Genomic DNA, 25,533 nt, shown 5'->3' on the forward strand with positions numbered 1-25,533 from the left:
CTTTTCTTAGTACAATAATACGTTGAATAAGAGAGAGAATTTTATTTCTGCTTTGGCAACCGTAGGTCTGTGCCAGGCTATCCATTTACATGCAAATTTTCTCATGTAAAAATGAAAGCTGGGCAGACTGGTTCAATAATAATAATGCAACCTAGTTCTTATATACTACCTTTTCATCAACAAAATAATAACAAATCCCCATCTGCTCTTATGTAAATTAGTTTGGTAAATTGGTCTTCTCCAAATAAGCCCATGTTTACTTCCCTCCCCACTCCACATCCCAAAATTATTTTACACAGACCAGTCATTTTTGGACCCTGTCTATTAGAATCCACTTTTTAAACTTGGTACTGCTTTAGGGTTTCCTCTGTATATTCAAATGTTGTGCTTTCTGGTGCTTTAGAGGTCCACTGTGCACTCGAGACTACAATTATTGGGAAGTCCCCAAGCAGCACAAGGTTTAAAGAAAAGAACAAAGGTACTCAGCAAAGAACCTTCTGCTACTGGAAGAAAGAAAAGGTCCGTCTCTACCATCCCCTGCTCCTTTGGCTCCTACAGCCAGTTGGGAGAGCAAGTTAGATCATCAAAGATATTGAGAGCCAATGTCTCTTTCATTGCTAGCAAAAACAGATTTTTGCTGATAATTCAGGAATGCAGTCATGTGAAATGTATCACTGTTACAGGTTATAAATTTTCACACATTTATCCCAGTGGAGAATTCACCATTTTTTTCAGTACAGCCTTGTCTTGATGTGTGAAGATTGATTTTGGTTTTCTAGAAAAACATCTTTGTTTTCTGTGCAGTGGGATATCTCCAAAGAATCATGTGATGGGGGGAGGCTGAATGTACTGTGTAAAACTCAGTGATGACCTGTGTTCCAGCATTTTACATTTCGACCTTAGTCTTGCAAAGCCTTTCATCAGCTGTTTATATAAACTTGTTTTTGTCTGTAAGCTAAACAATTTATTCGAGAAACATAGAAATAAATTTTGTTACTCAGAAGAATTTGTTACAGATGGTGCAGTTTATGAAACAGAAACACAGAATGAAATCTTGCTCATGTTAATTAACTGGTTATTAAAATATTTTCTGAGAGATTACTTTTTATTTTATTTAAAGCAACAAACCAAATCCCAATCAACTATCCAGCAACAACGGGAAACCAGGTGCAGTGAATGGAGCTATGGGAGCATCTTATCAGACACAGACCTCATTAATAGGCCGAGCTTGTGAAAGTTGCTATGGTAAGTAAGATTTTTTTTTGTGTGAGTGTTAAGAGTGCAGATGTCATTTGAACATTTGTGGGGCGGTTTTTTGCCAGTGCACCCTCTGATAAAACAGATGTATTTGTTGAATCTGTTACCACATTCCAAGCAAAGTGTCGGTTGATTTCTTTTTGATAGTTAGAATTGAGAAATGCTGCATATTTAACTCTTAAATCAGAACCACACCACTGTAATAGATTAACTTCAATATTTTAGGCCAAGTTTATGACCTATTTAAAAACTGTAATAGTTGGATGGATGGGGAGCTGGAATCAAGGTAATGTGCTGGAGTTCGTACAGTAATCTTTTATCTTTGGAGCTCTGTATTCAAATCCTGACTTTGGTCACAAGTGCGAATGCATTTTGTGAGTTTAGGAAGGTCCCTAGTGGACTTTTCTACATAGCAAACCTCACCACAGGACTTGGCACAAATGAGAGAGAATATGACCAAATTTGGCACAGATGGTGGTCTCAGCTCAAAAAAGGTTGAGGACTTAAAAAGAGATGAGATATATCTTTAGAGTTGTGACTAAGCTTATATAAAAAGTGCCCTCGCTGTTCACCTCTCTATCATGAACACCAAATGCAATTTTAACAATATTTCATACAGAAAGCAAAATTAAATATATGGTTGACTATCTTCCAGTTGGGAGATTCCTCTGTGCAAAGCTCTTCGTTTAGGCCAGTTTTAGGTCTACTCAAAAGTAGACTTAATGGGGACTGGGATCAGGTCCATAAACAGTAGTTTTGTAGGATACATAAAAAAACCAAAAGTTTTGACCTCTTCTGGGTTCAGGGGCATTGTTTTCTATTACTTCATTGAAAACATAAGAAATAAATTAGTCTTTTCCTAACGTTTAGGGATCCCAAGTTCAAAACTGATAGGGAAATGTATTTATTTTTCCATAAAAAATTTTTAAAATTGTTTTATACGACCTCTAAATCACCTTAAAATAAGTTCTGTTTTTCACTCTGATAAATTTGTAGTACTTCTTTTAATAATGCTCTTGAGGAATAGTAATAGCATATAGTGTTTTTGAATTTATTATATGTAATGCAACATACATCAATTCAGCTGTATTTTTTTTTCTCATCCTTAGCCACCCAGTCTCATCAGTGGTATTCTTGGGGTCCCCCTAATATGCAGTGTAGATTGTGTGCATCTTGCTGGATTTATTGGAAGAAATATGGTGGCCTGAAAATGCCAACTCAGTCAGAAGAAGAGAAACTATCTCCCTGTCAGACCACAGAGGTAGGATTATGTAGGCAAATGTTTCTGATATAAGTGTGACATATTTCTCAGTAGTTACTGTGATTTAAAATGTGGCATGTAATGTTTCTTGAGCCTCTGCTGAGAAACTGAACATTTTATACTTTTTGTGGTATTGAGTTATTAATATTTATTTCAGGTTTGACTGTGCTCAGTGCTTTACAAAGCATAGAGTGAGATATAGTGTTTTACTGGCCCATATGTTTTACAATCTAAAGGACCAGGGCAGCAAACATTTACTCCTTTGTATAAAGTTACTCCCTTGCAAAATCCATCCCACTGTACTCAATGGAACCTGAGTGAAAGTCACATCTCAGCAGAGATCCAGCACAAGATTTATGCATTACTGAAGTCTAATTTTGAAGTCTTTAATGAGTGGTGCATAGGCCCTGAGCTGTCTTTCTGCAGAGGTGAATTTCACCCTTCAACTTTCCTCGTGACAGGGGTCCTAAATAAAAAAATGTCCTTCATGCATTTCTGGTGGGTGACCAGTATCACGTCATCAATCAAATGGTGTTGGTATCTATAAAATGCCAAAACTCAAATCTTTTTATATGGCATTATATATTCCTATGGTTAGTCCTCTGGACTTCTCCAAACTTTGGGTGAATTCTGCGTGGTTATTTCTGATGCGTAAATTTAAGGGAAATGACCTACAATGTTTCTTCTTCAATTGTGTAGGAAAATATGCTAATTTCTTCATTTCTCTTTCAATTTCGGTCATTTTACTACAGAATTTTAGATGTCTTTTGTTATAGTTCACCATTGGTAATGGGATTTTTGGTAGCTGTTTGAGACTGTTGTGGTTGTTTTTGTTGCATTTTAGTTGTATGTATTTTATGATTTTTTACAGGATCCCCGTATTAGAACTCATATGTCACGCCAGGCTACGCAGGGTACTCCAGTCCGTAACACTGGTAGTCCAAAGTCTGCGGTGAAAACGCGCCAAGCTTTCTTCCTTCACACGACGTGTTTGACAAAACTTGCCCGTCAGGTCTGCAAAAATACCCTCCGGTTGCGGCAGGCAGCAAGACGTCCCTTTGTCCCTATTAACTGTGCTGCCATTAGGGCAGAATGTAAGATGTTTTTAAATTCCTAGCTTAATGTGCTGTGCTTCCAACCATTTTCTGTCTTTCATTTTATTTTCTTTTTCAATAAACATTTCTTGTCTACAACTCTTTTGTTTTATTTTTCCCCCCCAAGATCTAAGTTTACATTTGTCCAGTGTATCACCAACAAATTTAGACAAAGGCTATCTGTTGAGGAAAGATTTCAAGCCAGTTTTATGAATGAAATGGGAATTGAAAAGGGGGTATGGCAAATGGATTAAGAAAGAGCATCATCTTCTCATCCACCTATATCACATACTGTCATAAACATTTTTGCTAGTATCAGCAAATCTTATGGGAAACTGGTGTTCATGTTCTGTAACACACAAGCCATATTTCCTACAAGGTACGGTGAAATATGAGTTTGCTTTTAAAGCATTTATTTTTTGTTTTTCACAACTAAAGATACAGAGCTAGATTCTGCTACTCTTACACAATTTGATTTCAATAGGACTATTAAAGGAGTAAGGTTCTGCTCATCGTATAAATAAGGATGGCAGAATCTGTGCCTTTTATGTCCACTTCATATTTTTAATCTCTAAAGATCATGATGGCCACACTTACTGTTTCACTAAAGTTTTACTTCTTTCATCCATTCTTAAATTTTAGTTTTACACATTTCCATACTGTTTTTGTGCTTTTGCTGTGTTCTTGTAAAACAAAAACATAAAGAACCTTCTGCATTAGTAACTTAATGAAAGCCTATTTAGCCAGAGTGAACTTAAATAGCTTTTTGGAGGTGAAGATGTGAGAAATGGCTGAGAAATGTTACAAATGAAAAGGTAGTAAATTAATGGCTTCTGTATGCTCCTGTGTGTTTAGAGCCCAATCCAACATCCACTGAAGTTATTGGATACTTCACTGGGCTTTTGATCATGTCCTAAATGTATAATTTAACGCAGATACCACATGGCTAACTTTCTCAACTTCCATGGGACAGTATCTTCAACGCTTGCATTCCGTGCACCAGTATGGAATGCATTACCACATCATCTCACATAACATCAGATCTAGCAGAGAAAGAGTTAACAAGATTAGGTCAGCCATGCTGGGACATTGTTACTTATGTTATTATTGAAGATAAAATTTTTGAGAATTAGAACTGATTTTATAAGTATAGTTACTGGATTAAGGCAAAAGTAAGCAATAATTTTCCCCTAAGGTTTTACATAGGGATGTTAATGTATTACTCTTCATGATAAAGAAATCATGGGTTTAAATCAATTCTTGGATTATTTTCACTTCCTCTCTGTTGCCCACACTCCAACAGGAGCCAACCGTGCAAACATCCAAAACTTGATAAGACTGCTCATGGGAGTAAAGTTACTCACCTGGATAAGTGTTTGCATGATTGAGCCTAAGCAACTAATTCTGTTTGCTTTACTCATGCAAGTCTCATTGGGCCTGATTCTCCTTTTCCTTAAACTGGCGTAAATAAGGAGCCACTCCACTAAAGTCAATGGAGTTAAAAACATTGTAAGAGGAGAAGCATGCATCCATTGTGTAAGTAAAGCAAGAGTGATTTAGCTCTGTGCTTCAATTTTGGTAGGAGAGGCAAATGAAGGCTGAAATGTGTTTAATTATTTATCCTTAATACAGATTACAGCAAATCACTTGAAAGATTCAAGACCAGTAGAATAACAACTCATTGATGAGAGGAAAATATGTCTTTCTTAAAATTGGTGTAAAGTGGCACCAATTTCTAAAGAAAGCCTGGGGGGGGAATTAGCTGTAGAATTGGATTCACTTTTGATAGAGAACCTTGAACCTTTATCCCTCCTTGTTCTGATTTTATCCCCTAGTTTGTGGATTTAAGAGGAGCTTCTCGGCTCTCTATGAGCTGAGGTGTGAAAACATTTCTTCTTGTTTGAAGAAACAAAACAAAATGGTTCGTCTGACTGTTAATTCATCATCCTAGAAGGGACGTTACTTTATACACAATTCAAATTTTTAAAACAAAGGAAATGAAAAGCAGAACTTTTGAAAAGGAAATAGTCATTCTTCCATCAGACTAACAGTGCCTTGAGTGCTTTCTCTTTGTTCTTTTGACTGAAAAAGTGTCATTACAAATTAAAATCATGACTTGAATAATCTTTTTTATCAACACTGACATTAGTTTTTGTTTTTACCTGAAGGAAAAATTGCATCTACATTCTGTCCGTTGTATTCTGCCACCCCGATTGGCCCTGAAACAGATTAAAAATCTCCACAGTAACTGATTGTTTTTGGAAAAAGATTAAAAAAACCATCAAATAATTTGATATAGTGGGACTCAGAGTGTGTGTGTAATATTGTTTTTATATTGTATTTCTCCAGCAATATCTTCTGTGCATAAAAGAGCATAGTACTCCTCATCCCTGGATTGTTTGTCCATGGAACTGTCTTGCACATCATTAAATCTTATCTAATAACAAATAGGCCACATAATTTTAAGTTGCTGTAAAATCTGAGTTTCTTGCAGTTGTTTGTTCTTCTTTCCAGTGACTTATATGTGTTTCTCTGTTATAGTGCACTTACTTGATTCTTATTTTACAATTTAACCCCCTCTGTTCCTGAGCCTTTGTTTCATCCTTTTTGAAAGAAACCATAATGTCATTCACTTTTATGTGGGAGCATAGATACATTGATTAACAACAGTTAATGTCTATGCTGATCACAAATGAGTCACCAGCTATAATATTGAGTAACACCCTTGAGCGGTACTGCAGCTGTTGTGATCTTCTGAGGCACTCAAGCTAATAGCCTACTGGCCAAAGTGTCAGGTTGCTGGTGGAAAGGCATGAAACAGCTGAGGGGTCCTGGGCTCTGGAATTTGCCTTTTCATCTTGGTTTGCCAAAGCTTGGATGTAATGACCCTTCTGACGCTCTGCAAGACTCACCTGTTCATGTGATTTTATTTTTATTTGTATTGTAGAAGTGTATTGTAGTCTAGAAATTGCAACAAGGATACACTTGCTAGGCACTGTACAGACACACATTAAAAAGCTTACAGTCTAAACAGACAAGGGTGGAGGGCAAACAAACGTGAAATGATTTGCCCAGGGTCATACAGCAAGCCAGGTACAGAGGTAGATTGCCTGACTCCCAGTTCCGTGAACTGTCCACTTAACTGTACTGTTCTCTCAGGGTTTCTTTTCAGGCAGGGTGGGAGTAGGCTGTGTGTGAATGGTGAGGTGAGTTTTTACTGAGAGCTGTAAAAGAAGCCATATTTTCCTAAGGATAGCATCTGTGTAGGATCTTCACTCCTAAGTCTTGGTTTATTGGCACAGGATAGGCAGAACTCCTCGGTCTCTAGTGAGGATTTTTTTTGCCCCTAAAGGCAGAAATAGTTGTCAGGTTCACAAGTCAAACTCTTCCCTTCTGGTGGTCAAGAAGGTTTTGTGTGTTAGTGTGTGAAATGTAGTGAATGTATTTTTAATTCTTTTGTTGAGTTTTGTCTTTGGAATTGTTTGGAATATCCATAGAATTTAGATATGCTTTCCTGTGAGAAATTAAACTAGAGAAACATATGCATTGCACAAGGGTGATCCTTAGAGGCTTCCACCTATGAAGTGGGGAGGTTGACCAGCACCTTTCAGGATCAGTTTCTAAATCAACAACTTTAAATATTAATATTCTGTCCCAGGGCTGCATTTGTCTTTTGGAGCGATTGTCCCCTCAACTCTGCTTTCTCTTCTGAGGCATTTCAGCAGCTCATGCCCCTGCAGGCTTCAGGGACTGAGGTAGGCCAAGAGAAGCCAGAGGAGAGGCCTTTATCTCCTGCCCCCCCTACCACTGAGCTTCTCATTGAGGATCTTGGCCAGCTCTGTGAGTAGAGGGCACTTCACCCTCACAGCCAAGAGTGAACTTGTCGCCTCCTTCCCTTCTCCTGAGTAGGAAAGAAGCCAGGCAGGATTGTAAAGATTGGCACCAGTAGGCTATCACCACCAGGTGCAACAACAGGTCATCGTACCCTGGTGTCCAGGTTCCGCTACAGGTTGCCATGCTCTCCCCCCGACCTTCACCTCCTGTACCCAAGAGCTGGGACAGCAGCTCAGATTTGGAAGAACAAACAGGCAGTAAAAGGCCTTGTGACTCACCATTTTATTCTTTCTATCCCTCCAGGCTTCGATTTTATGAAGCCAGAAGGTGTCTCAGTAAGCATCAATCCAAATTCATCCTGGTGTCACTGCCATAGGTAAATGTAGCTATTTGTGGGTAAGAACTCAACATTACTACCTGGGAGAGACTTTTACTTCAAAGAATGGCCTCCTTGCTATCCAGGCCTTTCACAGACAGTCACAACCAGGCAGGCATCACCTCAGTCCCTCCTTTTGATGTCAGAGCTCTCAGGTGGCATGAGGCCAACAAGAAAAAATAAATTAATAAGTGTCAAACTGACACCCAGAGTGCTTCTGCATGCTTCCACAAGCAGTGCTAATGTGGGTAGACACTATTGCAAGTATAGCCCCTTTCAGTTTAAAAATCCCTTCATGTAAGGTCATCTCCCTGAAAAAGCCAGTGAGATACAAATCTGTTTCGTGCAAATATGTGGGGCTTTGGGCCTTGAGATCAGATGCTCAAGCCAAATGAGTTCTCTTAGTGCTACCTGGGAAATTTTATGGAAAGTTGAAGCTATTCAAAGGCATTGGAAAAGTTGATTTACAATCCTGGCTCCTGCCAGATGCTATAGAAAGGAATATAGGTCATGTGACATAGATTTTGATGACAGATGGGACCATTAGATATGGCCAGTTGAAGCAATACAACAGGAGAAAACACCTCTTTGCAAGTGGTAGCTAGAACAAGTGGCGAGGTATGTAGACGAGGTGAGGTCTCATCTGCCCTTATTTTCCTCAGAGCTATCTGCATAACTCCCAACCAGCCTTATCTGGAGTTAGACCCCTGGTTGGTGCCAGGCTCTTTCCATTTGGGAGCAAATGGCGATCTATAACTTTGATCAAAATGAGGTCACTGGACATTGTCCAGAAGGGGTACCCTATGTAGCTGTGAATGAATCACAGGAACAGCTTTGGCTCATTCCCAATTTCAAGCAACCCATGGAAATGCCAGGGTATGAATGAAATCATCCATAACCTACTTCAGAACAAAGCAATGCAACCTGTTTCCCATCCTGTGTCTAGCCTCAGAGTATCAGGAACAAACAGAGCAGGGCTGTGTCTGAAACATCTGAATAAGTTCATAAAGGAGGCTTATCTGCACATTTCCATGTTACCATCTCACGGACATCTAAGTTTTGCATATAAATAGAAGCTTCTTCCCACCCCAGCATCAATCATTACTGTTTCAGATCATTTGATCTGAAAATGCCCCCTGGATCTCCTCCAGGGTCATGGCAATATTAATATTGGCTTTATAAAAGAAGGAAATTCACTTTTATTTCTTGCCAGGCAATTTTTCTGATCAGTGATTTGGACAGAGAGAAAGCTTCAAAAAACATACAGAGTTGTATGGTTTCTGTACTATCTTGGATTCATGATGCATATAGACATTGGTTCCAGGGAAGTCAGATATAGGCCTGGGCTGGGGCTGAATGTTGTCAGTTACAAGTTCTCCATCTCAGAAGAATGTTAACATAAAGATGAAGACCCCCATAAAGGAAAATAAGTGGTGTCACAGAAACAAAAATTCAGGTCTTACTGGATTAATGATTGCATTAATGAATGAGGCAGAGCAATCCTTATGTCAAATGCCAACTGGGAATAAAAGAATGGGTTCATTCAGGTCCCAATTCAACTCAGGAAATGGGTACCAGAAGGAGTGCAGCATCCATCAGGTAGAACATAATGATTCACTGAAGTCCTGGAGCATTGTTCCTGCCAGGGATAATAGAGTAGTGCTGGTCATGACAATCAACTTGTCTGATGAGATTTTCATAAATAAACTAGGGAGAACACAATCAGTTCCACCCCAGCGTAAGATGGAGGATATATAATATACCTCATTCTTCTTCGAGTGCTTGCTCATGTCTATTCCATGCGAGGTGTGTGCACGTGCCGCATGCACTGTGGCTGCAGATTTTTCCCTTCATTGTATCCATTGGGCCGGCTCTAGTGCCCTCTGGAGCCCACGGGCCACACACTGTCTCAGTTCCTTCTTACCGCCCATGATGGTTGCTGGAACGATCCTCCTTGCTTCAGCAAGGCTTCTTCCCAGTGGTCTTCGGACTTTTTCTACATTCATAGTTATCCTATGTAGTGTATATAGTTTCAAGTAGTTTTAGTGTATATAGTTAGTTTCTGTCATAGAGGGACTTCTTTGCCCTGGTCCCCGGGCTTCAAGTCTTGTGCCTCCTGTGGCATGCCTATGCCCATGAGTGACCTGCACTCCAGCTGCTTAAAGCGCCTGGGCGAAACGCACGTAAAGGACAAGTGTCTGATCTGTCCGGACTTCAGACTCCACACTAAAAAGGACAGAGACATCAGACTGAAGGCTATCCTCATGGAAGCCGCCCTCAGACCTGTCTCAGAGCCGAGCCACTCTGATTTGGTGCCGAGTACTTAAGCGTCAGTGTGAAGCGCTCCCCCGGCACCGAACTCTTCCAGGCACCGTTCTCCATCTCCGGTGCCAAGGAAGGAAGCACAAGAAGCAGCGTACCAAGAGAGGGTGCTCACCGGTGCAGAAGAGAGAAACAAGCAGGGAGAAGGCAATTTAGTGATACCCATGCTGGGCCACTTTTCTTCCCCTGGACCCATGTCAGCACTATCGACTCTGCAAAGGGCCTTGATTCCAGTGTAGGACCCTCCGCCGACACTAGGAAGTTAACGTGGTGCCAGGGGACTGACAGTACCATCAACCCTGGAGGCTTTTCAGGCATCTAGGGACTTTCTCTTTCTTCCAGTCCTGCCAATTCTATTGGGGCACCCACCAGCTCCAGCGTCCAGAAGCAGGAGGGAACAGGGTGCATCAGACGCTTTCCCAGCACCAGGTCCCCCAGCAAGCACCACCTCATCCCAGCGTCCTGATCTCCAGCACATCACCGGTCCCTGGAACCCTGGCACCATATGGCAGCAGAAGTGGGTACCGCTCCATGGTGGTTGCCAAGAGAAGAATCCTCCTCAGAGTCTGAAGGTGAACCTTATGTACCGCCAAAAGCCCACCATCAGTACCCAACCTATGTGCCACCAAGCTTCAGCGATGGTTCTACGGTGGGCACCTGTCCTATGTGGCCCTACTGAAACCCCTGGAGGTTTCCCTCAGTACCTGATCTGTCCTCCCATCACTCCTACTTGGTGGTCTCCAAAAGACAGGCTACAGCTCCTTTCCACTCAGCACTGATCCGAACTCCAGTACCAACATCCAGGAGATGCCTCCAGTGGACATAGTCGAGGAAGGAGCTCCTCCTCGTCCTCTCCAGACAAGGCTGTTGCAGGTCCAGCAGCCTGCTTCCATATGATGATTTCAGGGCCCATCAGAACCTTCTGAAGCAAGTCACTACTGACCTGGAAACTGAGGAGCTCAAAGAGACATCTCACAGCCTTATTGATATCCTGGCTGCTGCAGCGCCATCCAAGGTGGCCTTGGCCATCAATGAGATGGTGTTGGGACCAGTCAAGGCCCTGCGGCAAACTTCTTTTCTGGCCCCCACTTCAAAGAGGGCAGAGTAGAAATACACACACACACACACACACTCTCTCTCTCTCTCTGTCCCTGGTGGTGTCTGCAGCGAAAGAAAGGGCCAGTCAAGTGCTACCTGAAACAGAAAGACACAAAGAGACTAGACCTTTTTGGAAGAAAGGTTTATTCCATGAATATCCTCCAACTATGCATCTCCAACCAGCAAGTTTTGCTGGGGAGATATGATTTTAATCTGTGGGACTCCCTGAATAAATTCAAAGACTCACTGTCCCAAGAGTCAAGATAGGAGTTAGCGGCCCTCTTGGAAGAGGGTAAGAATGTGGCCAGGACCTCTCTCCAGGCGGCTCTGGCCGCTGCCGACTTGGTGGCCCGGACAGTGGCCTCTGCGATCACCACGAGGTGCTGTTCCTGGCTCCTGTCCTCCAGCCTTCCTCACGAGGTCTAACAGTCCATCCAGGACCTCCCCTTTGAAGGCTCCTCCTTTTTCTCAGAGCAGATGGACACGAGACTTCATGGACTGAAGGACTCAAGGGCCACTCTATGATCCTTAGACCCGTATGCTCTGTCTGCTTCCAGAAAGCACTTCAGGCCCCAGGCAGCCTTCTCTGTTCTCAGCGCCTCCAAGACAAGAGCCCTACAAAAGAAAAGGGAGGGGTTATAAATGGCACCAACCACTTCTGCCCACCTCAGCCTCCAAGTCTTAGAGATATTCCGGTGTGGCCAGGCAGGCCTCTAGAAGGTGCACTCGAGGGCACTGTACCAGTCACCGTTTCAAATCAGCCTCCCCTCTCATTTTTGGACCATTTGTTGCTCTTCAGCCTGGCATGATCATCCATATCATCGGACCTTTGGGTCCTGAACACAGTGACAACCAATTATACCCTGCAGTTTCATAACTGTTGTTCTGTGAGATGTGTTGCTCGTGTCTATTCCATGACCCACCCTCCTACCTCTGTCTGAGTTACCAGCAAGAAAGAACTGAGAGGATGTGTGGCAGGTGGCGCCACCTAAACTGGCATATAAACATGCAACTCCAAAGGGCACTAGAGCCAGCCCAATGGATACCACTGAGGGAAAAATCTCCAGCAAGGGGACATGCGGCACGTGCACACACCTCGCATGGAATAGACATGAGCAAGCACTCGAAGAAGAATGAGGTATATTATATATTGATTGACATGACATCTAGGAAGAAACCAGTAATATGCAGAGCAGTTTCATCAGAGAGGCTACCACATTTGCCTGTTTGCTTTTCGAGCCACCATAACCTGCATTATCAGTTACAGGGCCTTTCCATTGTGATTACATCAGGCCCTGGCTTTAGTTAAAACTATGAAGAAAGGACACGAAGAACCAAATCCATCTTGAGGATTTGCTCTTCTTCGTCTCTTTCGTATATGATAAAGCAGATGGAATAATGCATTTCTCCTCTTGTTCCCCCCCTATGATTGATGGCCTCCAAGCATTCACATTTGGCCTTGGTCACAGGACGTAGATTTCATACCCCCTGATCCATGCTTCATTTACCAGCATCAGGTGTTTTGTTGGGACCCTGAACATGGAGGTCAGAGATCACTGTTCTGGGCAAACTCCAACTGTTCAGTCAAGAGGCAGAATCAGTAGTTTATACCGAGGCATAGCTTTCCCTGAGGAAGGCTTGTTCCTTTCAGAGTCAAAGGCTACTACCATTCCTGAGTGCTGCATTTCCAAGCAAGCCAGCCTCCTCTACTTCTCCTTGTCATAAGCAACAGTGTTATCCTGCCAGCCAAGATAGGTTGCAGCCCAGTTGGGTGTAGTTTTGATTTTTTCCCCTTAAGTCCTGGAGTAACTTGTGAGCCATAAAAGGAGTCATAACCCCTTAAGAAACCATAGCTAGATGTTGTACATAAGCATTTAAGGTAAAGAGTATTGTGAATGTAGGATTGAGGGTACCGAAAGGACAGAAGAAGCAGCAAATTTGCAACTGAGGAGAAAAAGCAAAGAGCAGCTTGCAAGAAGAGAAGCATGTCTACATGGGATTTAAGAACTACTCATCCGTCACTCTCTCCAGACAGGAATAGGGATGAGCAGCTGGCTTAAGAATCTGAACAGTTGTAGTGGTGGAATGTCATTAGCATGTGGATGATTGGAAGAGACAAAGCATAAAAGGAATCCAGAGGGTGGTAAGTCTTTGGTATATAATATGCAGTGTCAAAAACCTTTAGTGGTCAACTAATAACTGGGTTCCAAAGTATGTTCAGGAGAAGTCAGAGTATGGAGGCAAAATAATGATCAGAAAAGGCAAGGGATGAGGACAAAATTACTTTGCTTGTTTTAGAGCAAAAGTTTAAATGAATTGGAAAGGGCAGGATTTGATCTGTAAGAGTCTGAACCATTTACTTGCAGCTCTGTGACCGTCACTACATGGTCAGGAGGCTTTTCTCATCTGATTGGAAGGCTTAGGAGTCAAGGCCACTATGTGTGATGGTTAGAGTGACTGTTGTTGCCATTTTCATTGTTTTCTTGGTATTGGGTGAAAATTCAAGGGAATTCAACTGGACACTGATTAGGCAGCTCTCTGAGTTTGTGTTTTGGGACAAGAAGAGGGGCACACTCAAAAAGATGTGTTCTACATCTGGATTCACTTGACCTGAGAACGCAGTCTCCATTTTTTAATGTAAATTTCAACTCAGGATAGTCTTTTTTAATTCCTGCGTCAACTGTTGTGTGTTGTTACTAGGCTCTGTAAAATAGCTGCTGGGTTCCAACTCAAAGGTGGTTGCATGTCAGTGGTGGGTGAAGTATAGTTTGTGTATTACTTTAAATTTGTAAATTTTGGAATCCTCTTCTTGTTTCTGGTGATTTTGGTAACCTTCATTGGCATGTTGGTTTTCCTTGAATTTTATAATGTGTGGAGGAGTCTGTTACTAGAGATGATTGGTTTTCCTGACCCACAAGAATTTTCCAGATTTTGAACATTTTTTCTGTCCCAGATTGGGAGGAAGAGTTGAAATCTTGAAAAATTTCACAAACCGATAATCCAAAAAATTGTGTGAATCTGGTCAATCAAAATGTTTTGTTGCAGTTTTCAACCTTTTATTGTTTTTAACCTTTTAAAAAAGTATAAATAAACTGACATTTTGAAGCGCAAAGTTATTTAAAATGAAAAACCAGAATGTTTTGTTTGGATGTTTTCTAAAGAGGACACTTCAACAATTTACAGAGTAGCAGCCGTGTTAGTCTGTATCCGCAGAAAGAACAGGAATACTTGTGGCACCTTAGAGACTAACAAATTTATTAGAGCATAAGCTTTCGTGGGCTACAGCTCACTTCATCAGATGCATAGAATGGAACATATAGCAAGGAGACATATATACATAGAGAACGTGAAAAGGTGGGGGTTGTCCTACACACTCTAAGAGGCTAATTAATTAAGATGCGCTATGATCAGCAGGAGAAAAAAAACTTTTGAAGTGATAATCAAGATGACCCATTTCAGACACTTTGACAACAAGGTGTGAGGATACTTAACATGGGGAAATAGATTCAATGTGTGTAATGGCTCAGCCCTTCCCAGAAACTATTTTTTCAAATGTTTTTGAATTGTGAGTTTTGCCAAAACAGACTCTCTCCCACAGATCGTTTTGGTTTCAAAGCATAGGCATTTTCTAATGAGAAAAATGTTTCGTTGGAGAATTCCTGACCTGCTCTATTTGTTATGTACTATGGGAGTTTTGCTGTTGTCCTCAGTGGGGTCAGGACTTCACCCCTTACGTCAGCAGATGCCTTTCTGAAGATGGTATTAAACGTTAAGTAGCACAGTGAGACCCTGATCGCAGGATATCTAGATGCTACTGCAATACGAATAATTAATAATAAAATAACTGAGAGAAGACTAGAGGTTTAGATTGATGCCTTTCCTCATAGATCTAATACTGAAAGTTCAGTCAAAAGATGGTCGGAAACCACTCAACCAGACAACATGCAGTGCTAAGAACTGAGATTAGGAGAGCTAGCTAGTGTTTGGGTAGGAAACCACATTTCCTGTATAGAAAGCTCAAGAGAGTGGAGAACAGTGTTAAGCGAAGAGCATAAAGGAAGGACGGAGGATTAAAAGAAACCTTACTTCACAGAAAACATGTGTCAGATCCCAGCCTTCTGGTGGGCAAAGATTCAATGTCACTAATCAGAATAGAAGAAAATCACAAGAGTAAATCTGTTCTTACTCTGGCTGGAAATAAAAATCATGCACTGTATATCATCTTAGTTGGAACTAGAACTTAGATGTTGATGCCCTTTGAAAATTTTCAGCTGAAACCTGTTATCTTTACATCTTTTCATACCTTTATCTTATGCAAACACTGGCTGCTGAGCTGGAGCTGGTGCCATTGTGAGGTGTTCATTCTTTAAGGAAAAAGACAGTTTATGTTGATGCTCTGGAGATTCACAAGAATAGGTGTTTCTGACAATAGACGTGGTCAGTCATAATATAATCTTAACATACAGGCAATAGCTATGCCTTTTCAATTTGTGAGCTTGTCAGGTCTCGTAAATTAGCAGATTGACCTTGGTCAGTGCTTGGATGGGAGGCCTCTCGGAAAACCAAAGAAGTAGGTTGGTAATTCAAGTTGATGGCACTCTTCTTTGAATCTGAGTTGAACCTGCGGCCCAGCATGATTCATGGCAGCAGGATTGGGAGCAGACTGCTGCTGGAGATGCTGTTTTTCAGATGACATATAAAACCAAAATCTTGACCATTTCTTGTTGTGAAACATCCTGTGACACTTTTCACAAGAGTAGGGGTGGCTGCTCTGGTACCTGGCCAATTTCCAATGTGAATAACAATTGCATTCTATCTATTTAAGGCTTTATCACCACTGTCGACTTTGTCACTGGTGCCCACAGGAATCGTTGACGTTCAAATGTTATGGGTGTCTGACCAGTGCAATGATTAAAGTTAATATTATGGCCAAAATGTTCAAATCCTGGTATTCTAAATCCATAGCGAGCCACCTGAATAAAAGTGCCCTGATGTTTCACTGGGGGAAATTCAGGTGCCTAACTTTAGACATTTTTGAAAAATTTGATTTTTATTTATTTTAAAGAAAGAGGGCCCTATTCTCATTGACACGATTGCCTCTTTGTAGTGTTCTGCAGTACAAAAGAGGATTTAATGTAAATGAGAAGAATCCCCCTACTTTTTTTTAGTTTTCTGTACATCTCTTATTTTGCAGTACTCTATTTTATTTTATTTTATTTTATTTTGTTTTATTTTTTGATAAAAGCTGATAGTTTATAAACACAATAATAACTTATACTTCTTTTACATGGAAGTTAAAGGCCACTGCTTTTTAAGTGCTTTTGGATGAAAGAAGAAAACTCCTTGCTTAACATGACAACTTCTTGAATATTTCATTCTTTGAAATGGCAATAAGGAGGTGGATCATACACAGATCGGTTTGGTCAACAATTTGACCTACCTTTTTTTTTTTTTACATTTGTTTGTGAAGTCCATGTATTTCTTTGAGTCTCCAAAAAGTCCATAAACCCTAAACGATCTTTTTCCTTAAAGAATGAACACCTCACAATGGCACCAGCTCAGCAGCCAGTGTTTGCATAAGATAAAGGTCTGAGAAGATGTAAAGATAACAGGTTTCAGCTGAAAATTTTCAAAGGATTTTTTGTAACAGTGAATAGAATGGATTGAAAAGTGTGTTTTGAGGAAATTTAACATAAGAATCGAAGCAAACATTGCCGTTGCATATTGAGAAGCCTATTTCCTGGATAATACGACTGTATTCATTTAGAAGATGTGGTAGCTGCAGCATTTGCCCTGGAAAGTGGATTCCATTGAATCACAAACATTTTTCTTGTAGACTACCTTACAGATGAGTGGGTTAGTTTAAAAACATTTTCTGAAGGCTGTTGTTAGCATGAGAAGGCTGAATCTGAATGAGACACAAATGAGAACCTTTTGCATTACTCTAACAACTTTCCTTGTGCAGAGTGAGGTTAGACTTGTAACCACAAAGGTGGTGTAGATATGAGATTCTGTAGCTAGTAATGAGGGGGGGGTATTCTTAATTTGACAGAGCCTTACCTAACAGTTATCATGAAATATTTATTACCAGGATTTGTGGTTTAGTTTTATTTTTAATATTCTAATTCAATGAATGTATTTTAATAGGTTTTCACCAAACCTTAAAAGAACACCTGGCTCTAGGGGAACTTTCATGTTAATCCTATTGAAACATCAATCTGTCTCTCTTCCAGTAGGAAAGACAAGACTATTACCATAAATAGCAATTCAAACTCCTACAAACCTAGACCCCAATCCAGCAAAGACTTATGCACATGCTTAACAGGGTAGGGGTGAAATTCTGGCCCCAGTGTAAGACTCCCATTGGCTTCATTGGGGCCAGGATTTCACGGTGGTAATAATCCCAATTACTTCTCTGAGACCACTAATAAGGCTTGATCATGCACCAGTGAAGTCAAATGGGAGTTCTGCAATTAACTACAATGGGAACAGGATCAGTCCCCCAGTTGGTAAAGTTAAGCGCATGTTGCAGGATCAATCTCCCTTGTAAACTTCAAAAGGCCAAATGTACCATTAAAAGATGGACTGATTTCTCTGACAACCCCAGCAGTCCCCTTCCTGGATCCTGCCCAACTTCTTGACAAGGAACAGGTAGGCATTTTTGAAAGATGAGCGTTAAACATGTCAGCAATAAATGCCTTTTATAAACTGTTGGCTTTTGAGTTTAGTATTTTACACAGCTTAACCAGAAATCCATGATTCAGGAACAGAGCAGCAGGGAATCAGCAGCATATGCCTATACTGTGAGAGGTAACTATATAGAATACTGTTTTAAAAACGATTTTGACTGTTTTAGGAAAAGGCTGTTCTGCTGCACCCACTGCCTCTCTGTGGTGGTCAAGCAGTATGACAGCAGTACTGTAGTTGGGCTGTGTTTCAGACCCGCGTCCACTATCTGGCGCATGACTTCCTTACCCGGATTCAATGACATTTTACAGACAATGCGAAGTTTATCTCACAGATTACTTCACAGTGGCTGCTTCCCCTCCCCAAAGTAGCTGTAAAAATATCTACTGTGTTTATCCTACTAAGGGAGTTAATGGAGAAACCTCTTTCTCTTCTCTCATTTAAAATATCTGAAGTGTAACAGTTTTAAGTTACTTAATAATGTTGGCTGAGTTAGTCCTAATGCATTTTTTCACTGAGAAGAGCATTTGTAGTTTAATATAAAGTACTCTGTGTACTTGGCTTTTAGAGTATTTGAGATCTTGAGCCTTTGAGCTTCCCAGATATCAGCTGTCTAATGAAACTTGCAGTAGGAGCACAGAGCATATAATCATTTCATTTCTCCATGTATGCTGCTTAATATATTTTAACCATTATGAAGATTTGATAGCCTATTTGTTTAAAAATGGTTGTGAACTTACCTTTATGAAAAATCCAAGTTTGCAAATAAATGCTGCAGCTGTTATTGATCTCCTGGCAAAGCACCATGCGAATTTTTCGTAGGATTGCATGGAATTTGCATATGAAATTACAAATTTCTGGAAGGTGCAATTTCATCTTTATTTTTCTCAAATATAAATTGACCCATATGGTACTCCTGGCCACAAGGGTGTTTGTGTGTGTTGATCGTTTTGTGCTGGGATAAAATGAATAGGAAGGAATTCTTTATTTAAAAACTAGACACAAGGCAGAGGCAAAGTAGATACTGGATAAATGGTTGAGTTTTGGAGTCAGATGCTCAAATCCCTATTTTTAGCAGATTGGATCACACACATGTTGGTGTATGGACCTGCATATAATATGTGTTTGTGTAAGAAGCAGTGGGAGTTTGGGATGTGCAAAGTATGCAGAAATTAGCCTACTTTTGCACTATATGATATACCTTTATGTGGGGCACACTGAAAGCACCATATGATTATTCCTAGTGCTACTGGAAAAGAGACCAATCAGTCTTTCCAACTATTTTTAAAAAACTATGTATTTGGCTTCCATTCATTCAAGTCAATGGTAAAACTGTTCATCTGTATTCTTGTCAAATTTAAATGACAACAAGACTCGAGAAAGTTAACAAAAATAAAAAAGAATCTCCGATATACTATTGGCCCCATAACTGATTCTTTTGTTGAAAAGCTGATGAGTTTTGAATCCCATTCCTCATCCTGTGACAGCTAATTATGCAACACTTGGGATATTTGTGCTGAGTACTTTATTTTTTTCTCTGCCTGAAACTTCTTACAGTAGGTTATGAGCAGTCTGATGAGTACTTTTATGAGCTAATAAACCTCCTGCATGATTCTGTTCTGACTGATGGATGAAGTCCTCTGTCTGGAACGAGGTAAATTCAAACATCCCATCTAATGACTTTGATATAGGGTACACAAAAATGCAGAATATAATGAATAAAGCTGAAGGACCTTCTCAAAAGTGCAAACTGAGGTAAAAATATGTAATATAATAATGATGAAATCCTGGCCTGATTGAAGTCAATGGCAAAATTCCCATTGATTTCTTTGGGGCCAGGATTTAACCCATAGTTTCTATTTATGAAAGATACATTTTTCTGTTGATAAATATCATTATTGGTAACTTGTTATAGCAGGTTTCTTTTAAGCTTATCCTTGTAATAATCACCTACCTATATAACACCACTTTACCAGGGTAGCATAGGTGGAGTATTTAGCAAGTTCCAAATCTTAAATAATAATCGTTTCTCACAGTGAAGTTAATTCACAATTTCAGAGCCAGACAAGCCTGTTAAAAACTAATGCAATGAGGCTTTCTGTTTAATTAGACTATTAGAGGTGTCTGTTAATGCCCAGGACTGTTTTTGTTGTTATTTTTATTCATTTTTTGAAAAATCACTTTTTCATCTTCATGATGTTTTCTTTTGCACAGAGTTGGTCATTTTCCAAAAGGTTTTGTAGCTACCCGGTGTACTAAAAATAGGTTCTCACAAATATTATCTTTTCATGTTTACATACATGAGCATATGTCCTGACTTTGCATCCTAGTCTTTAGTATGTGTGCATCAGAGGAATACAAGATAAAAAGAAAGTCTTTTTCTTTTAGTCAGTAATATGTCATACTGAGAATATATAGAGAAAATGTACACATGTACCATAATTATTTATGTAATTTGTGAACTAGCCTGTTAAAATTAAATTATTTTATTTTAAACTCTCTAAATTTTTTTATCCTCAGATGCAGACCGACATTGTGAAATAGTTGGAAGTCCTCTGAAGATCAAAAGCACTAGAAAACCACTGTCTTGTATCATCGGGTATTTAGGTGAGTATTTTCCCTTGGAGGAAAGTGAGATGTCAATACTTTAACAGTATTTAAAAATCGTACTCACCAATAAGGGAATTCATAACAACATGGCAACAGTATGAATAAGAAAATACATTATTAAAACCTCAGATGTGCTCTTCTAATTGTTTGAGCTTGCACTATTTAGTTAGAATGCCTTTAGTCATTGGTGTAAAATGGCATATTTAGCATGTGAAAAATAATCTGGCAATCTGATTTTTTTTTTTAAATAATTTTTACCTCAATGGTAATGAGTTGTCCGGTGGCACCTTAAAAACTAATAGATTTATTTCGGCATAAGCTTTCATAGGTAAAACCACTTCTTCAGATGCATGGAGTGAAAATTAGGCATAAATATATTGGCACATGAAGAGAAGGGAGTTCCTTACAAGTGGAGAACCAGTGATGACAAGGCCAGATCAGTCAGGGTGGATGTGGTCCATTCCCAATAATTGATGAGGTGTCAATACCAAGAGAGGGAAAATTGCTTTTGTAGTGAGCCAGCCACTCCGTCCCTATTCAAGCCCAAATTAATGGTGTTAAATTTGCATATGAATTATAGCTCAGTTTTTGAAGTTTTTGTTGTTGAAGGATAGCTACTTCTAAATCTGTTATTGAATGTCCAGGGAGATTGAAGTGTTCTCCTACTGGCTTTTGTATGTTATCATTCCTGATGTCTGATTTGTGTCCATTTATTCTTTTACATAGAGACTGTCCGGTTTGGCCAATGTACATGGCAGAGGGGCATGCTGGCACATAATGGTATATATCACATGAGTAGATGCGCAGGTGAATGAGCCCCTGATGGTGATATGGTTGGGTCCTATGATGGTGTCGCTAGAGTAGATACGGGGACAGAGTAGAGTAGGGTTTGTTACAGGGATTGGTTCCTGGGGTGGTGTGGTGTGTAGTTGCTGGTGAGTATTTGCTTCAGGTTGGGGGGGGAGGGCAGAGTTCAAAGAGAAACTGCTGAGCTACAATTCATTTGCAAACTTAAAACCATTAATTTGGGCTTGAATAGGGACGGGGAGTGGCTGGCTCACTACAAAAGCAATTTTCCCTCTCTTGGTATTGACACCTTCTCATCAATTATTGTGAGTGGACCACATCCACCCTGACTGAATTGGCCTTGTCATCACTGGTTCTCCACTTGTAAGGTAACTCCCTTCTCTTCATGTGCCAATATATTTACGCTTGTATCTGTAATTTTCACTCCATGCATCTGAAGAAGTGGGTTTTTACCCACGAAAGCTTATGCCCACATAAATCTGTTGGTCTTTAAGGTGCCACCAGACTCCTCGTTGTTTTTGGGGATACAGACTAACACGGCTGCCACTCTGATACCTCAATGGTGACATTTTCAAAAGCACTCGATGGTGGTCTTCAAAAGGGAGCAGAGTTAGACCAATGCTGAGCACTTTTCAGAATTCCATTCTAAGATGTTACCAATTTTTTCTAATCTACAAACCTGCTTAGAAAGATGTGATGTTATCCGGTGCAAAACCAGGAAAGAGACTATATCAGCATGTTATGACATATTTGGATCACAGCTCCTAGGAAGAAAAAGTGGAAGAAGGGGGTACTGGAGAGAAGGGGATAAAGGAGATTCCAGTATTTTTAGCTCAATATTAATAAATCAAAAACTGCCATCTTCAAAAGGGGCCACTGATGGCAATTAAATATTTATGCATTCACTACAGAGATAGGGAAAGCGCTTTGAGCTATACTATTCCATATAAAGATGTCAATCTAATTCTTAGGGGCACAAGGAAGTAGAGATAAGCATTAAGAATAAGCAGAGCAACAAAGAGTGAGCCAAATATTACCCCCATGTAATGCTATCTGAAGTAATGCTATGAAGCCAATGGTGTTACAATCGATTTACACAGGTGTAACTGTCAGTGGAAATCAACCCACAGTTTTCACTGAAATTCCCATTGAAATCTATCTATCTATCCACACAGAATAAATAATAAAAGTCTCAGGATTTTTCCCAGTATTAATAAACTGAAGTCTAAAACTGACAAATAGGAACTTTTAGAAAGAGTCCTGGGCAGATGTTATTTATTAATCTGGACATCTTTTGGCCTCAGAAGTCCAAAAACATATATGCTTGTCCCTCAGTAGTGGCCTTATGCTTATCAAGGGAAAAACACAGCTGCTTGTTCCCTAAATAGCTGCAAATTCAACCTTAAGCAATCTAGTTTCTTATGCTGAGTTGAATTACCTGGACCAATGTGGGAAAACAGAGAACAACATATTCCCATGAAGTATTATCTCCCTGAAAGTGGGCCTGCAGAGTGAACATGATGAAATTATTATGAAAAGTTTAATGATGACAATATTCGCTCTAAGAACAGGAGTACTTGTGGCACCTTAGAGACTAACAAATTTATTAGAGCATAAGCTTTCGTGGACTACAGCCCACTTCTTCGGATGCATAAATATTCACTCTTTTTCACTTTTGCCAGTTTGTTTGTTTCAATTACTAATCTGAACAGTACAACAGATGAAATAGCTCCACAGAAGGTGGCTAGTAGGTGGCTTTTAGTGTTGCTTAGTGTGCGTATTTGAATAAAATAAAGTCTGACCTTATACAATCTGTAGGATATTATTTTGCTTCTAAAATTCATCCCATGCCATATCTGAGGTCTGCTTTTCATTTTTCCATACCATTCCATCAAATATTTGTTAGAACACATTTAGTTATGCCTCATAGGAGATCATTTTTTCTCTTCATTCCGTGAAAGAATGTCAAAAGAGCTTCCACCTACCCACTCATTCTGAATCATGGCTTTCCATTATCCCTTTTCTGCTTCTTGAGGAGCGCATTGCACAGCAGGACTAAGCATTAAAGATTGGCCCCTCCTTGGAGAGATTGGGATTCCTTCCTGTGCAATCAATTTAGCTTTCACTGTGTGTAGTGAACAAAAATCCCTGAAGTGAATCTTGCTTACTTGAGTGTCTTATATTGCCCGTTAGTGCATAGCTGCTTTTCCACTTGGCAGACCTAAGTCAACATTTGCACCTGTGGTAGTTGAGAAGCGATGAGTTGGAGTGACAGGTGCTCGGTACCTCTGAAAATTAGGTCACTTATTTAGGTTCCTAACTTGAGTCAACTTAAAAAAAAATTGTCCCTAATTTATTTTCATTTTTGGTATTTTGATTGCCTTAGCAGTGTTACCTGAGATAGATAACCCCTTTGAGGGTAAGGATTGTAATTTACTATAGCCCGGATCCTCAAAGTTATTAGGCACTTAACTGTCACTGAAGTCAATGGCAATTAGGCACCCTAAATACTTTTGAGGATCTGAACCTATATGTTTATACAGTGTCTAGCACAATATCCAACCTGGCTGGCTTCAAGGCATTAGCACAGTATAAATGTTAATAAGTGCTTGAAGTATTAATTTGCCTTACTTTTGATCTCTGAAATGGAAATATAAAATGAGTCATGCTTAGTGGTTATGTGTTGTACTGCTATGCAAGTGACCTAAATGAGATCCCTAGGATGTGACCCAAGATTGATTTTCCAGGCAATCTTAATTCGGGCATTTCCTAACTTTTGCTTGGTTGACTTTATAACCTGAGTAATGTTCTTTTCACATAGTTTTTGTTGTGTGTAATTTCCTAGTTTTTTAAAAAGGAAACTGGAAAAAAAACAGAAATTCTATCATATGGTATAATATTGTCACCCACGTGGGTCGTCAGCAGGGTTAGAACCTTTAGATCCATCACGCAGGCCTCTGCCACTTGAGCTAATGGATTAACTGATAGTAATAATGGGTTGCTATCCTCTATGGACCAGCACTAGAGGAGCATGGGACACTTTGCCAGAAGAAAGAACAGGAGTACTTGTGGCACCTTAGAGACTAACAAATTTATTAGAGCATAAGCTTTCGTGGACTACAGCCCACTTCTTCGGTTTCACAGATATTTGCTGACAGCAGAGGAATGCTGAGACTCAGGAATCTTGGGTTCCATTTCAGGCTCTGGAGAGGAATGTACAGTGGTGGATTAGCTACTGGGCCAATAGGGCCCGTGCCCAGTGGCCCCGGCAAAAATCTGCTGCCAGGTGGCAGAAGCCCGGAGTCCCAGCTGCTGGGCAGGTGGGGGAAGCCCCCGTCCCCAGCAGAAGCCACAGGATGGGAGAAGCCCCCGTGCCCCCCACCCCAACCCTGTCCCCGTCAGAAGCCGCCAGACAGGGGAAGCCCCAGCAGCCCCCCTGACACTGTCCCCGGCAAAAGCTGCGGAATGGGGGAAGACCCAATGCCCGCCTCCCCCGAACCCCATCCCCAGCAGAAGGCCTGGGACGGCAGGGGAAGCCCCCACACCCAACCCCGCTCTCTGGCAGAAGCACGAGGCAGGAGAAGCCCCAGTGCCCTGACCCTGATCCCCCGCAGAAGTGCAGGGAGTGGTGGGGGAAGCTCCAACACCTGGACCCCCGCTGGGGCCCTGGGACTAGAGGAGTTCTCAGTCCCCACTGCTGCCCTGGCATGGCGCAGGGACAGAGCTTCTCCCATCTTGGGGGCACAGTGGGGAGGGGCAGAAAGGAGAAAACTGGTTGGGGGCCACAGTGCGGGGGGCAGAATGGAGGGGATCCGGAGTGGAGCAGGGGTAGGATTGCAAGGCGTCTGGTTTTCGACCAGAACCCTGGGTCGAAAAGGAACCCTGGCAGTTCCTGACAAGACAGCTGACCAGGCCACTAAAAGTCTGGTTGGCAGCAGCGCCAGTGTGGTAGGCAGGCTCCGTGCCCGGCTCCACGCATCTCCCAGGAAGCAGCCAGCATGCCCCTCTGGCTTTTAAGTGGAGGGGCGGCCAGGGGAGTTCTGGCTTCATATGCTGCCCCCCACCCACAGGCACCACACCGAGCGCCGGCTCCACAGCTCCCATTGGCTGGGAACTGCGGGCAGCACCTGTGGGTGGGGGCAGCGCACAGAGCCCCGTGGCCGCCCCTCCACCTAGGAGCCAGAAAG

The 25,533-nt window shown here is 41.0% G+C and overlaps 1 protein-coding gene across 7 annotated transcripts in view; it reads left to right on the forward strand.

Annotated features, from left to right (window-relative positions):
- The window catches only part of MTA3 (metastasis associated 1 family member 3), a 262,904-nt gene that overhangs the window by 159,486 nt on the left and 77,885 nt on the right, over positions 1 to 25,533 (forward strand). For all 7 annotated transcript variants that reach the window (XR_010599913.1, XR_256380.5, XR_256379.5 and 4 more), the window contains exons 12-15: positions 1,121 to 1,245; positions 2,367 to 2,518; positions 3,390 to 3,612; positions 20,450 to 20,536. Coding sequence is in view for 4 of the 7 variants with exons in the window: in XM_065589544.1 (XP_065445616.1) it covers positions 1,121 to 1,245; positions 2,367 to 2,518; positions 3,390 to 3,612; positions 20,450 to 20,536 (587 nt within the window). In the remaining 3 variants the exon portion in view is untranslated. The remainder of the gene's footprint in view (positions 1 to 1,120; positions 1,246 to 2,366; positions 2,519 to 3,389; positions 3,613 to 20,449; positions 20,537 to 25,533) is intronic.

This window comes from Chrysemys picta, chromosome 3 (genome assembly GCF_011386835.1).
Source record: "Chrysemys picta bellii isolate R12L10 chromosome 3, ASM1138683v2, whole genome shotgun sequence".
Taxonomy (NCBI): Eukaryota; Metazoa; Chordata; order Testudines; family Emydidae; genus Chrysemys; species Chrysemys picta.